At 40.9% G+C, this 14,058-nt stretch overlaps 1 protein-coding gene and 1 long non-coding RNA gene across 8 annotated transcripts; one reads left to right on the top strand and one right to left on the bottom strand.

The window, feature by feature from the left end:
* Window positions 1–1,232: 1,232 nt before the first annotated feature.
* max (myc associated factor X) lies at window positions 1,233–13,949 on the bottom strand. 7 transcript variants are annotated; one of them, XM_044376214.1, is made up of 5 exons: window positions 13,763–13,949; window positions 13,447–13,473; window positions 5,964–6,125; window positions 4,105–4,228; window positions 1,233–2,959 (listed from the first exon to the last, which is right to left on the bottom strand). In XM_044376214.1, exons 1-5 carry the CDS (start codon window positions 13,796–13,798, stop codon window positions 2,772–2,774), a joined length of 537 nt encoding a protein of 178 aa, XP_044232149.1. In that variant the 5' UTR covers window positions 13,799–13,949; the 3' UTR covers window positions 1,233–2,771. The 7 variants fall into 7 exon arrangements, with proteins under 7 accessions (XP_044232149.1, XP_044232148.1, XP_044232151.1 ...); XM_044376213.1 differs by having other exon boundaries at window positions 4,105–4,243; window positions 13,763–13,948; XM_044376216.1 differs by having other exon boundaries at window positions 4,105–4,243; window positions 6,018–6,125; window positions 13,763–13,947.
* On the top strand, window positions 2,968–3,514 carry LOC122999361. The gene is made up of 2 exons (XR_006407698.1): window positions 2,968–3,147; window positions 3,193–3,514. It is a non-coding gene; the product is annotated as an uncharacterized LOC122999361 (long non-coding RNA).
* Window positions 13,950–14,058: the final 109 nt, after the last annotated feature.

Genomic DNA, 14,058 nt, shown 5'->3' with positions numbered 1-14,058 from the left:
CATAATGGTGTTATTAAATGCTTTACAACTTCTAAACATCATTGGTAGAACATTTCAGACAAATTGTAGTTTAAACAACTAAAAACACTTTTATTGTTTGGTTCTTTTAATATTTCACCTTTGGAAAAGAATCTCTGGCAGAGAGTCTTAATGCTTTGCAGGTATGGAAAGTTTAGCAGGACTGCAAACCTCTGATCTGAGTCAAGATATTCTCTCTTGTTTATAATGCAGCCTGTTAACATTAGTGAATGAATGTGAGAGCAAGGAAAGATGTTCTTCAGGCACTCAATGTCCTCTTGTGATTAGTGCAGCTCAAAAAACACGCATCATGTAATAGAGAGTAAAGGCGGACGTTGAAAATGAGCTGTTCATGTGCCAGAATCCTTCAAAATAAATGTAAAAAAAATGCTTGAACTACATAACACTTCATTATAAAAATGCCACTTCCAGTACAAATTGTGACTTAGATTTTTAATTGAATTATTGTGAAACATTTTCATCTCTTTTTTTAAAAAAACTTGAAAGTGAAACCATTTCTCCCGTCGAGTCAGATTGATTCAAAACATCGACTGGTTTCAACCACAACGTCCTCGTCAGGGCAGAAATGTTCAGAACAGACGCACCTTGTACTCTCATAATGTGACACGGTAATGTCTTTATAAATGACCAACACATAAAAACTATTTCAGTGAGTCAATGAGGTACTAATGTTTATTTCAGCTGTAATCAATATTTTTCTTATTTTGAAACCGGTCAGCTGAACATTTTCATCTTTAAGAGAACGTTACGGTTTCCTGAACTTATTGAAGAAGGAAAAAATGAAGATCTTAAAATAAGAGAAGACAGATGAACTGTGTACATACAGTAAAAACAGGTTGGCTGCTGGTCACAGATGAACACATCATCTGGCCCGGTTTCCTCTCCTGACCACATAGTTAGAAAACTACACGGCTGTAAGAGGAGAGTTGTTACATAACCAGACGTTAAAGTACATTCAGCCGTCAGTCTTTACTCCAGACACCTGCCAGCATCAATGGAAACCAGAAAAACCTGAAATTATGACATCAAGTACACGCAGTCCTGAAAGCTCCTCTTTAATGTGTTGAAACAACCTTTCAAAGCCATCGTGAAATTCACTGCAGCTTATTTTGAAAAAAAAAACACTCTACAGGTAACGGCTGCGTTTGTTGACGTTTTCATATTTGAACGGTTGAATAACCACATGGAGCGTGTTAAAGGATAAAATAGTTTATTTTATAGTCTCATAGTAAAGGTAGGCCTCAACTTGCAAGACAATTGTTGGCAGTATGTACAACATACTTGTAATTTCCATGGAATGGAATCGGACAAACAAAGACCTATTACACTAATTATATCCTCCTAAATGGAAATAAAATGGAAACAATATACATACACACACGTTTCCTAGACACGCAAAATGCTTCCTTTTTTCCTTGGGGGGGTGGGGAGGGGGGGGGGATTCAGCAACAATGATTTTTAACTGTGTAAAGCACAACACATTGACAGGGACTCATTTCGCCTCCTTGTACTGCAAAAGACGGGAGCTACCTTTTGACATTCAATACCTATTTTCATACCCTTAAAGGAGAACTACGAGTGACAAATTGGCATTTTCCCATGACTTGTGAAATTACTACAAAATGCATAACATACTTTTGAACTTGAAAACATCCAATCAAGGCTTCTTTTTTTTTTTTAATAATAATATATAAAACGAGATGCCTAACGTATTCAGCCACCTAAAGTCATTCACTACTTCAAGCTAAAGGACAAAATACGATACAAGTTTAGGAATATTCTCTTTCAAAACATCAAATTCAACAAAGGAGTCATGTCGTCTCTTTTTTTTTTTTCTTTTTTTTTTCAAATCTTGTGTTAACAAACGTGTCAAGGCAGAAAACCTCTGCAATCCTGTGGGCCTGAGGTGGGTATCACTTTTAACATTTGCTTCAAAGCATCTTCACATTCTTTAGTGGAAAAAGTAAGCTACAAATGTTTTATTTTTTTTTTTATTTTGTTTTAAAAAGGTAAACTTGTCCAGGACGATTTATCTAGGTGTTGTGTGTGTGTAAATTCTAAACAGGTTTTTATCAAGAATAACAAAATAAACAAAAACAAAAAATATATATAATATAGCAGTGCTTGGAGGAGTACACCTGGCGCGCCCTTCCCCCCCAAAAAAAACAACCCGGGGAGGAGGAGGGGCTACATTGAGGGTACAAAAAAAGCATCAAGTCCTTAAGTAGCCAAGCTGCCTCTTTTTGGGTTTTGGATTGTTGACGTTGCTAGGGGGGAGATACCAATGACGGAGAACCAAAGAAAAGAGAGGGAGAGGGATGGGAAGAAGGGTGTATCAAGAAGGGGAAAAAAACCTGAAGCTCTCTAGATGGATCGAAGCGGTCGTCTTCCACCCTGCCGGCTTCCTCCCTCCTGTTCTTGGAGATTGGGTGGAAAGAGGGACGATTGTGGCGGCGGCGGCGGTGTGAGGAGGTTCGAGGGGTCATGAGTCTCCAGTGCGAGTCCACCCAGAGATGGAGGAGAGAGAACGAGGAGGACGGTGAGGGAGGCCTGTGGGTGGGTCGGCATGGCGAGGAGGGGAGGGTGTGGAGGGGGGTGGGGGGGAGGGCGGGAAAGGTCGATGAGCCTCGAGAGCTTTGAAGGCTGCGTTTTCCTCTCACCTTCCCTCGTGCCCCGCCGCCCGGCCTTTTTTTTTTTTTTTTGTTGCCAGAATTTAGTAGAGTGGCCCCGTCTTAGCTGGCCTCCACGCGCAGCTTCTTCCTGTTGGGCGGCTCCTCGGCCTCTGACTCGGAGCTCGAGTCTGAGCCTCCGTCGAACGCCGACACGGCGCTGCCTTTGGGGTTGGTGTACAGGCTGCTGTCAGACGATGAGTAGCTGGCCTGGAGCTGGGTGGAGCCCTTCACCTTCTCCAGAGCGCGGACTGCAAAACACAGAAGAAGAAACATGAATGAATGATCGACAACACAGTGTTCTCCTTTAAGCTGCTCCACACCTGATCTTTTTGTCTGTTAAAGTATCAAAATAATGAGTCAGTGAAGAAAAATTCAGGCTGGGAAAACACGACTGAACATATTGTTTGTTCAAATGGAATCACTGCAATTAGAAGACGTTGAATCAAACGCTGGGTGAGATAAGATGATGGAATAAAAGGAGCTAAAAGAGATTTAAAAGAGAAGTTTTAATTTGATCAACTTGGAGGTAAAAGGAAAAATAAGCTTTTCTCTTTTTTAAAGAAATGATTGGAGGTTAAAGTAAAAGTATAATAATGTATACTGTATTTCTTTTCACGCTTTAATGTCCTCATCTAACTGATAATATTATTATTTGATGTATTTAAATGTCTTTTGTCAGTCTTGGTGCTCCGTATGACGCTGCTGGGTTTCAGTGTTTGGCTCACTGTCAAAGCTTCATGGGAAATTCTTGATGATTGCTACAAAAAAAAAAAAAAACATCACTGTTTTATCTGTTATCTGATGTCAAGATGGTAAAATTTAACTATCCAGTACAATACTCAGACACCCGTCTGGCTCAGAATAAGAACAGAAACCCACAGTGTTTCCGCTTTGAAGAAAGACTGATCGAACGAAAACGTCAGTGAGAAGTGAGTAACAAAGGAAAGTTGAACAGAGGCTTTCCAGCAGTGAGGGCGGGCTTCTAATTTCTTCTTTTGTTGTGGCGGCACAGACGGCTGATTTGAGATCGGGACTAAATGTTCTGAAACCGTCCGTCCGCGTGCTCTTTTTATCACTCCAACATGCAATCAGCTCCAACATGGAAGTGAGGCATTTGGATTTCCACCTTTCCTGTTCCCAGTCTCAGTAGCCTTTGAAGGTCAAATCTGATTTGCTAAAGTCAAACATATCTGAAAAGGTCACAGGGATCCAAACTATTATCAGCAGGCAAACATTACTGAACACTCACGACTGCACCGAGCCGGCACAGATCTTCCTCGTTTTTTTTTTTTTTTTTTATATTTGTCTGTATAATTGGCCGACGGCTGTAGAGTCTCCCCAGCCTGAAGGTTAAAATGATGATGAAAACGTCTGAAATAAGCAGTATTGTTACCTTGCTGCTCCAGCAGCGCGTTCTGCCTCTTCAGGTCGTCGATATCCTGCTGGTGCGTGTGATTTTTTCGCCTCATGTACTGGATGTACTCTGTGGCTTTGTCTAGGATTTGAGCTCGAGACGCCTGTTTGGTAGACTGCTGTTAGTGACACATGCAAAAATTGAAGCAATGACGCAAGTATACAGAGTACTTATCAACATTTCTCACACAAAATCTTCTGCTACTGTCATGACTGTACAAAAATTTTTTTAAAAAAAAAGAAGCTGGCCCTGAGGCCGACACGCTGCAGGCTCAAACTACTGCAGGAGGACTACAGGGGGGGGGAGAATCTAGGACAACGCTGTGTGTTCCTGCACAGCTTGTCTCCTCTTAACCTCTTAAAATCCTCCAGCACTTCACAGCCTGACGTCCCACGAGCTAGGTCACAACCCTGACACATTACTGTCAGGGGCTCGTCTAATTTACAGCAAACAAAAGTACTGCAGCAAATCCCCCCCCTGAGCTGGCTGACTGACTGGCTGACTGGCTGACTGGCTCTCACATCACATGTTCAAGGGACAGCAGATACAGATTATTATATTATGACAAACATTTGCAACATCTCTTATCAATGCAGACTTGTTGATATGCTTCATCTGGCATGTACGTTCATTGACGTAGCAGCATTAGTAATTAGGGCTGGGTATATGAGTATGCTAGATAAAGTTTCTTTCTACTATGACTGATAGCCAAAGTAGGAAAATGAAACCTTAAAAGATTGAAATACTTTTATAAATGAGACATCAACTTAACAGGATCAGCAGCTTATTCTCTCTACTCATTTCTTTGCTCTTTAAGACGTCAGAAACTAGTGAAAAATGTTCAAAACAACTTCCCAAAGCCAAAGGCACTGAGTTTAACATAGAACTACCAAATATTCACATTTGAGGACTATGAACTTTTTTTTTCTTTTTTTTTTTTTACAAAATCCTTTTGCCAAAGTTATTAACTGAAATTTTATCTAAACACATGCAGCTGCAAGAGGGTTTTGCCTGAATAAAATCATCTAAAATGGGCAAAATTCTGATTCAAATCAGGAATTTTTGGATCTAAGAATAAGTAAACAGGATTAAATATGACCAGACATTCGATGCCAGGTTTCGCTACTTGGCAGTCTCCTAAATTCTTTTCTAAGGACACATTTCAGTCTGTAGCAAAAAAAAAAAAAAAACTGAAGTCCAATACCCAGCCCTAATATCCATCACCTCTTCCTCCACAAGAGAAAATACTGCGTTTTGGCTCTAAGACAGAGCCGTAATAGCAGTACGGTCGTGGGAGAGAGGTGTGGGTCGAGCGCTGAGGTGGCTGTAACTCAACACTTTTACAAATTATCAGCAAACATCACTCACATCATCTCATAACTCCCCCCTCCCTTCCTCCTCTTCATGCTGTGTGTGTGTGTGTCTCAAACTGGTCTTTTAGGGGAAAATACAATGTGTGCCCAGTTCCTGAACCCGCTCCAAATGCTCTCAATGTCATGGATGTCAAAACAGGAAGAGAGCAACAAAATTTCCTCATAATAACTTCCTGACGCTGGTCCAAGTATTTAGACTGCATCACTGTCTTGCTGCTGCCAATCTGTACTCTTCCACCATCTGCCCTCCTCCCAGTTCCTTCAACTATTTCCCTCCACTGACACACATACAAAAGCAAGAAAAAAAAAAAAAGACATCTGCATCTCTGAATATACTCCAAAAAAAATTTAAAATGACCTCACAGTAGAAAGGCCCTCACCTCTAAACGTCATGAACAGTCAAACAGTCATTAAACACACAGCACATTCAAGCAAACAAATTGTCAAAATACAAAAATATCTTACATGAGTGACCATCATTTGTGTGCCGGGAGGACTCCCAGGCTGAGCTTTACCAACCTTTTCTCCCTGCAGGGCGGGTACCGAGTCCCGGAGGCTGTGAAAGCTGTCTTTGATGTGGTCCCTACGTTTGCGCTCCAGCGCATTGTGGTGTGCCCGTTTGTCTGCCTGCAATGAGAGAGTCACAAGGCCTTCAGCCTGGCAGCGGAGCAGCGTGGGTAGAAGACGGCGGGTGTCCGGCCGTCCCCCCCCCCACCCGCTCAACCTACACAAACCGCTCTGCTGCCAAGTTCCCGCCTCTGCCTTTACGACTAGGACAGTCTGTGTAGTAGATGCAATCAAAATATCGTCATATGAGAGGTAGACGGCAGTGACTAGCTATGTCTGATTTTTAAATAAAAACGCCAACAACATCCACGATAGACTTTTCTAAAGGTTTGATATCAACATAAGCTGCTTTCTGTTATTCTTCCTGGTTGCAGAGTTTTAGAAAAATTCAAGTTGTAAAGCTAGGATTCGTGCAACGTCGGGCTATTGCATAAAAATTAGAAACTGATGCGCAAAACTTGAATTTGGATGCTGTTATTTGGTGTAAACTTTGTCAGTCAGCTACTTAAAGGTAGGAAAATACTGGTATATTTTTTTTACTGTGGCTGGTGAGTGAGATAAAAGTGAATTATAGAAAAAAAAAACCTCAAAAATTGTACCAGATGAACTTCCAACTGTTCAACAAGCAGATTGATTCATCTGTTTTTCTTTGTTTGCTGTGTTTCAGGGATTCTGAGGGTTAAATCAATCAAACTCATCTATAAATGTTACAAGTTACCAGAGACCCAAGTGTCAAAACATTTGAGAAGCCGTAACTAGAAAATATTCTGTCTATTTACTTGAGAAACTAGACAAGCTCAACATTATTCTCCTCCACAACGGTTGCACAATCTAACCTGATTGAAATATCATAAAATGCCTCCAACTTTGCTTCTGGATGAGGTTCAAAATACACACAATGATAATCAAAGAATAAATGTACAAAACTCTTTTCATTTATCTGAACCGCAGAAGCTCGTGAGCTGTGTGAAATGTGTTAAAAATGACTTGGCAACATTAAGGAAGATCCACCCAAGTAATGTTCTGCAATCGCAAAATTTCACTATGAAAAAAAATGTTGAGTTTTGAGGATATCCTGCTAACAGACAAATGGAGATAAAAAAAAAAAAAAAAAACAACCTTCCTGGCAGACATCGTGACAAATAATTGATCATCCAAATTGCCGTTACTTAATTTTCTGGCATCCTACTAATCAACTAACTGCTGGCATCACTGTCAGCCAACAACCTCCAGTTGTCTCAAGAGAAAAAACTAAATAAACTACAAGTCGCTGCCTTCTGTGGCCGTTCTGCTTCTGACCCCGTGCTGTCCCCTGTTCTTCCATCCCCCCCTCCGCTACCCTGACCCGAGCCGACCCCGCGGTGCATTTCTGTCCCTCCTTCTCTGCAGGAGCGCACGGGAGTGGCCGTTCAAATTAACGACCGGGTCAAAGGCATGACACTGGAGGAGGGAGGGCGGACGGGAACAGCGGATCCTGGATTGAGGATTACACCCGGCTGAATTAAACGACGCGATGACCGACGAGGATCCCGATGAAACGTCTGTTTATGGAGTCGTCACTGAGAGATTTTGCCTTTTTGTGGCTGAAGGTTCAGCAGCTGCGGCTCTGTTTCCTCTACTCGCTTCTCCAGTGTGTCTTGTGTTTTCTGCAGTAAACAGCTTTAAAAATCATGTGACCTCGCTGCACTGGGTCAAATTTTTTTTTTTTTTGTGCTTAATTTCAGGCTGCTGTAGTGAATCAAACTCCACATTTTTCACGTCTCATGCCAAGTTAAATAACTGACTTAATCACAGGAACCTGATCCCTCATTTTTTTAATATATTCTCCATTAACACGCAGGGCTTGAAGCGGTTGGGAAACAACATCTAACAGGCTGAAAATTACAAACACACATTTGCATTCTAATTACACTGTAAAGGCATAAGATGGCTGCCGTGATCACATGACCAGGGGTCGGGCCGAGCAGATCAGTTTGAACTGTTTATAGGCCGAATCATCGCAGCCTCCAATCAAATCTGATTCTTGCCTAATCCCAGCTGTCACCAGATTTGAGTCCAACATCCAATCACCTCTCTTCATACACCTCCAACAAAACAAAGCCTGATTTAAAATATTAGCAATGAAACAGCACGACGACGACGACGGTGATGATGTGGTTACAACTTTGCCTCAGGCAGACGGGACATGGTAGAACTCATGTGACCCGCTATCATCTGACTCATTTTTGCCCGCTCGTCGCAATAAAAACCAAAGCGGCCACAAGTGAGACGACACACACACAGGTTAGAACAAGCTTTCAGCGTGTCATGTGTTTGGTGGGAGGGGCGACGCGTTGAGAGTGACTCACTTACGAACTCCTGAAACTAATAAAAAAAATCATGCTGTTGAGTTAGCCACTTAATGCTAGAAAACAACCCCACAAAGTCAAGTATTAGCCTAAATGTCATGCATACTGTACAGAGGCCGTCATAAACTACACATTAATAAAATTAACTGCATTTTTTTTTTTTCTCTCTCCCCCCACAATGCTCGTCATGTGATTAGTCTGGCTGGCATGGTGACAACTGCTCCTGCGGCCCTGTTGCGCAAGAGCCATAAACCAAAAGCAGGAGAGACAAATCCACCGGGACCCATGTGCCTCCTGGTATCATACACGAGAGGCGTGACTCCACTCCCTCCATTAACTCTGGCATAAACAAACACATGACGGGTATTGATGGCACGCACAATTACAGGTCTGGCAGCCATTTCCATATGTGCCCGTTTCACTGAATAGAAAGCAGGTTCACAAAGTACACATGGCTGATTTCTTGTGTCTAACTAGGACTGGTGAGACATTCAATTATAATATAACCTGGAATATTCTTCACACTTGTACTGTGGAGTTATTAAATTCCACTTTTAACATTTATCATTATTTTAAAGTGGTGTTGAACACGTTTGGTGACACAACACTCATAAAACATTTGAGGTGTTTATGAGGATGAGCTGAAAAAAAGAACTGTTCTAATTCTTTTTAAAAAAAAAATGAATTTATTAATGTTCATGTCTGAAAGTTAATTAAGATCCAAGCATGTATTCAAGCACTTCTCTCTGGAGCTGCTCCATATAAAATTACAAGGCAACTGTGGCCATTAAGTGCCCTCGGTGATTTAAATTAACACTTTGCTATTTGCCACTTCTAACACTCTTAACCGCGCTCCTGTGAAGAAAAAAAAAAGCTTTTCTAGAGTCATGTGATCTGACAAAGCTAAAGTTTTAGTTTTACAGACTTCAACTGCTCTATCAAACGTTGTTGTATTTAGTTTAACACTATAATCCCACTACAGGGTGAACCGCAGTGCTTTATAGTGGAGGCGGGCCGCGTCGTCTGAAATAAAGACCACCTCCACTTATCAAACAAAAGTTAACTCTTGTTTGGAAAAGGGGCAGAGGTTGTGTTTCACACAGTACATGCTACATATTTGATGGGTGTGGCTGGTGTTTAAGCATTCATCTAGAAACTAAACCGATCACCAGACCAGATGCATCAGGATCTGCGTAGCTTGTCACCTCTGCTCAAAATGATTCCTTCACTACCATGTTTGTACGTTTTCATTACATTACATGTCATGTATGAATAAAATATTACTTTCTAACATCTCTTGCCATATTACTTTATTACCATTTTTCCTTTTAATAGCAGTAAATATTGGATTCTGTGAGACGACAAAGGTTTTTCTGTACTTTCTATACAAATACAATAATGTGTCATGGTATATTGAATTTTATAATCATGATATTGATATATATATATACATTTTATTTAAAAGAGTAGTTGGACAGATAAAATAACCACAGAATTAAGTCTGTTTTTGGCAAATCCAACAAATTAAATACCTGACAGATGAAAGCACTTCACCATAGAGAGATCATAGATCATAGAATGAAATTAAAGCAACAGTTACATCCTAAATGATGAGAATCTCTAATAGATGACAAATGTATACTGTCTCACAATTTATATCAGGACAACCCCACTGAGATGTATATATATATATATATATATATATATATATATATATATATATCTCACAAACATACTTTCTAAAATGATGTACAACTTCTAAGCTTACCCAGTTATTTACAACTTCTAGTCTCATGTAGCAAAACTCATTTCATGTATTATTAACATCTCAATGGATGTGAAAAAAACAAACTAGGTTAAACGCCCAATAAATCATGATAGAAAAGCCAATGACCTACTCTGTGATGGTTCACTGAATCAATCTACTGTTATAAATACAGGTAACTGTACTCAGACATGTTGTGGTGCCTTCTTAGCTGTGTGCTATATAGTATCTGAGTTGTTAAGTACATCAGGCAGCGTGAAAAACAGGTGTCCAATTACCTAAGTGCAACCATTATGTATTCATCTTAAAACCGATACCTTTTGCTGGCTGCCTAAAACGACGCACCAGCTGAGCTGCTGCCTCCGTTCTATTCATACCTGACCATGACACATTACATAACCGCTCCAGGTGCCGAGTGGAAGAGCTGGTGGCTGCTTCTTTTTCGGCTACTGGTGGTCGTCTCGCATTCTCTGCATGAGAGCCTACACTTCTGTCAGGCTGCTGGACAACGTGGAAAACCCTTTCTCGCGCTAATAACAGTGGAAACACCAATAAACCGGAGGCTCCAGTGGGCGAACGAGGCCACCGTTGCAAAAAAATATAACGTTTATAATAAACAGCGTGTCCTTTCATAGTTTGAGGTTGTGTCAAAGTCGAGCTGCAAATAACGGTTACTTTAATTATTGATTCATCTAATGATTTTTTTTCTTTAATTACTCATTTGGTCTATAAAATGTCAACGGTGAAAAATGGCCATCACAAGCTCTCAAAACCCTGTGGTGACGTATTCAAATGTCTTGTTTAGTTCGACTAACAGTCCAAAACACACAAATATTCACTTCAAAATGATATAAAACACAACAAAACTACTTCTCAATTATCAAAATGATTGCAGATTCACCTTCTGTCAGTTGCCTTGTCATTTTAGCTCTATATTCAACCCTAGCATACATCAAAGACATGTATGTTAGGGTTAATACTCCTGTCATTGCCCCTGACCAAAGAACTGGCAAAAAGAAGTTGGTCCTGGGGCGCTGCACTGCAGCTGCTCACTGCTCCTAGTGTGTGTGTGTGTTTGTGTGTGTGTGTGTGTGTATAGGATGGGTCATATGCAAAGGATCAGTTTCCCCATTAAGATCAATACAATACTTCTTCTAAACATGACACAACGCGTACGATATGTTAACTCTTTGGTTCTTTGCATCTACTCGTCTCTGTGGCTAGACAATCGCTCTCTTATCTCACTAGCTGAGACCTATCTGCAGACGACAGACCCGCTATCTATGTATAGAAACCTATTCACGTCTGCCACACTGTGCCCAACATTAGTGCTTTAGGTTTTTAACTTCTTTGGATGTATTTAGGGCTTTTTTACATCGAAAGAGTGCAAATTTTATAGCATAATTAGCTGTGTCTTAACAAGCAGGTGCGAGTTTAAGCCGGTGGCCGCTGAATTCACCGTCTCTTATGACAACTCTATAAAAATTACTCATCTGTAGCTTATTAACATTAATTCCGAGAGTTGGCAAAACCACAAAACAAGAAGTCTTGGCTGTATAGTGGTTAATGAGCTCTCTGCACGCCACTATATGTACATTAAGGCTTGGCCAAAGATGGTTTTATGGGGAGATGAAACACCACTCTGTATCATCTGTGTGTTTGAACAACTTATGAGCGGGATGTGTTTTTCTACATAGATAATCTAGGAGGTTTCACTCCTGCTACACCGCTGTAATCAGTAAATATAATGCAATTTTTGAATGTCGTGACTATGTTTGAATATTACTAAGTCATGTCAAGTAAACTACTTATGTAATATTTTAATAAATATAAGCTCTTCTACAGAAAACTCAACAATCAAACAACTGCATTATTTTATCTGATTTTATCAAACCAGATAAGTTTGTGATTGGTATAATCTTGTTTCATATAGACCCCAAATCAGGGGCTATAATTAATTTAAAGAAAATCACAATATTGCTCAGTAAAATCTTAATTTGACATTTTTCCTTAAAACCGCTCAGCTCTGTTTGCACACGTGCAGATTTTCCTTCATCTTGGACTAAATACACAGATATGGAAGCAACTCTGAGGAGCACACGCAGCTATGACACTCAGAACATACATATTTATGCTTATAGCTTCAGTAATCAAGTTAAATATCACTAACTGAACTGTAATCGGGTTAAGGTTTCTCATGAGGCTGTGCAATTGAGCTCTGGACTGCACCAACGCATAAAGTAACTGTGGTGAAGAAAGGTCTGCTGGAGGGCAAAAGCAAAGGCAAAAAAAAAAAAAAAAAAAAGCTCTGACTGATGTTTGCTGTCTGAATATCAGTGAGACATCCTGATAAAATTTCATACTACAGATGCTTTGATGTCCCTTTCAATCTGAATTGTGGAGATCTGACTGGAGGTAAGGAGACTGTGCTGTGCAGCCTGTGCAGGGTGTGTATGCGATGCAGCTATACGTCATTCATTTAGGCTGCCAGCCCTTTAGTGGCCTGTCGAGAGAAGATGGCTCTAATCACAGGCTGCAACACAGGAAGACATCCCGCTGCAGCCCTTCCTGACACGAAGGCTTGTCCGAGATGCAGGCGCGGCCACCGCTCCTCTAACAACATGCAACAGCATCTATACCTCCGCCACTACATCCTCATCGTGGATGCAGCACTAAATGTAAACGGTCTCTCTCTCTCTCTCTGCTCAGATGACCTAGATGTGTAATTTGCAAACCTGATCATGAGCGGAATCCCCGCGGTATGAAGTGAACCGTCGGGGAAGTCGACTCGGAGCGACTAACCGGCTGCCACCGAGCACGGAAAGCTTTGTATTAACCGGGAAAAATAATAAACATGCAACAGAAAAGCCTTTGTAGCGGGATAAAGCTTTGGTCTAAATATAGATGTCGTGTCACCGTGTCCCTATGGCCGCGTACACACAGCATGGGGGAAACCCTGCAATGCTGCTGCCGAGCAACAATCGCTGCACTGTTATGGATGTGGATATTCAACGCTATGAAAAATGACGGGAAATTGCCGTGCACAAATATTAATTTATAACATAAATGTAGCTTTTCCACAAGGCAGCAGTACTTTCACATTCGCTTTGAAGTCACATCAACATCCACAGTGTAATCTTACCAATCGATTAAATAACATAATTAAAAATAAAATAAAATAGAAAAGAGTAGACTCTGGTGGATTAATTCACTTTGCAACAGAGAAACATGTTTCGACATTTGGACAAATCCCCCCAGCATTACGCACCACACAGTGATATCTCGGTGATTCTTCCTGCAAAGAAACAGAACAAAAAGTACAATTGTAGCCATAATTGTTCAGCAAATCTTACTGTTTCGCTGAAGTCACTAGAGAGTAAAATAATTTAGCAAATTAAAAATGTTTCTGAGCAAGAAAAACTAGTGTTGCTTATCTATAAACTAGATTCCCGAGAAATAACACTTATCAGACAGAACGCTAGCCAGCTTATTGGTAGCTAACGCTAGCTGAGCAGCTAGTTCGGCTAAATCCAGCCAGCAAGCAAAATAACATCGTTAAAAAGGGTAAAAGTGGTCATACTCACGTCACTATCGACTTCGATATCATCGTTATCACTCATTCTTCGATAAAATAGTCAAGTTTAAAGGGATGGGTGGCTAAAAAAACAACATGAATCAGTTTAGCACCAAGCGGCGCTCCAACAGACAGACTGCTAACAGCTCGCTCTGTTTGGACAGACCCGAGGAGGACCGTCTCCACGTGACTACACACCACACACTAGGCTGCCGCTGTACAGTACGCATGCGCGACATCCCGGGGGCGTATGGGAGTTGTAGTCGCTCGTGAAGTTTTACCGTAAAGTATCAAATAAATCTGACG

The sequence above is a fragment of the Thunnus albacares genome, chromosome 16 (assembly GCF_914725855.1).
Source record: "Thunnus albacares chromosome 16, fThuAlb1.1, whole genome shotgun sequence".
NCBI lineage: Eukaryota > Metazoa > Chordata > Actinopteri > Scombriformes > Scombridae > Thunnus > Thunnus albacares.
This window is presented reverse-complemented; position numbering and strand designations above follow the sequence as displayed.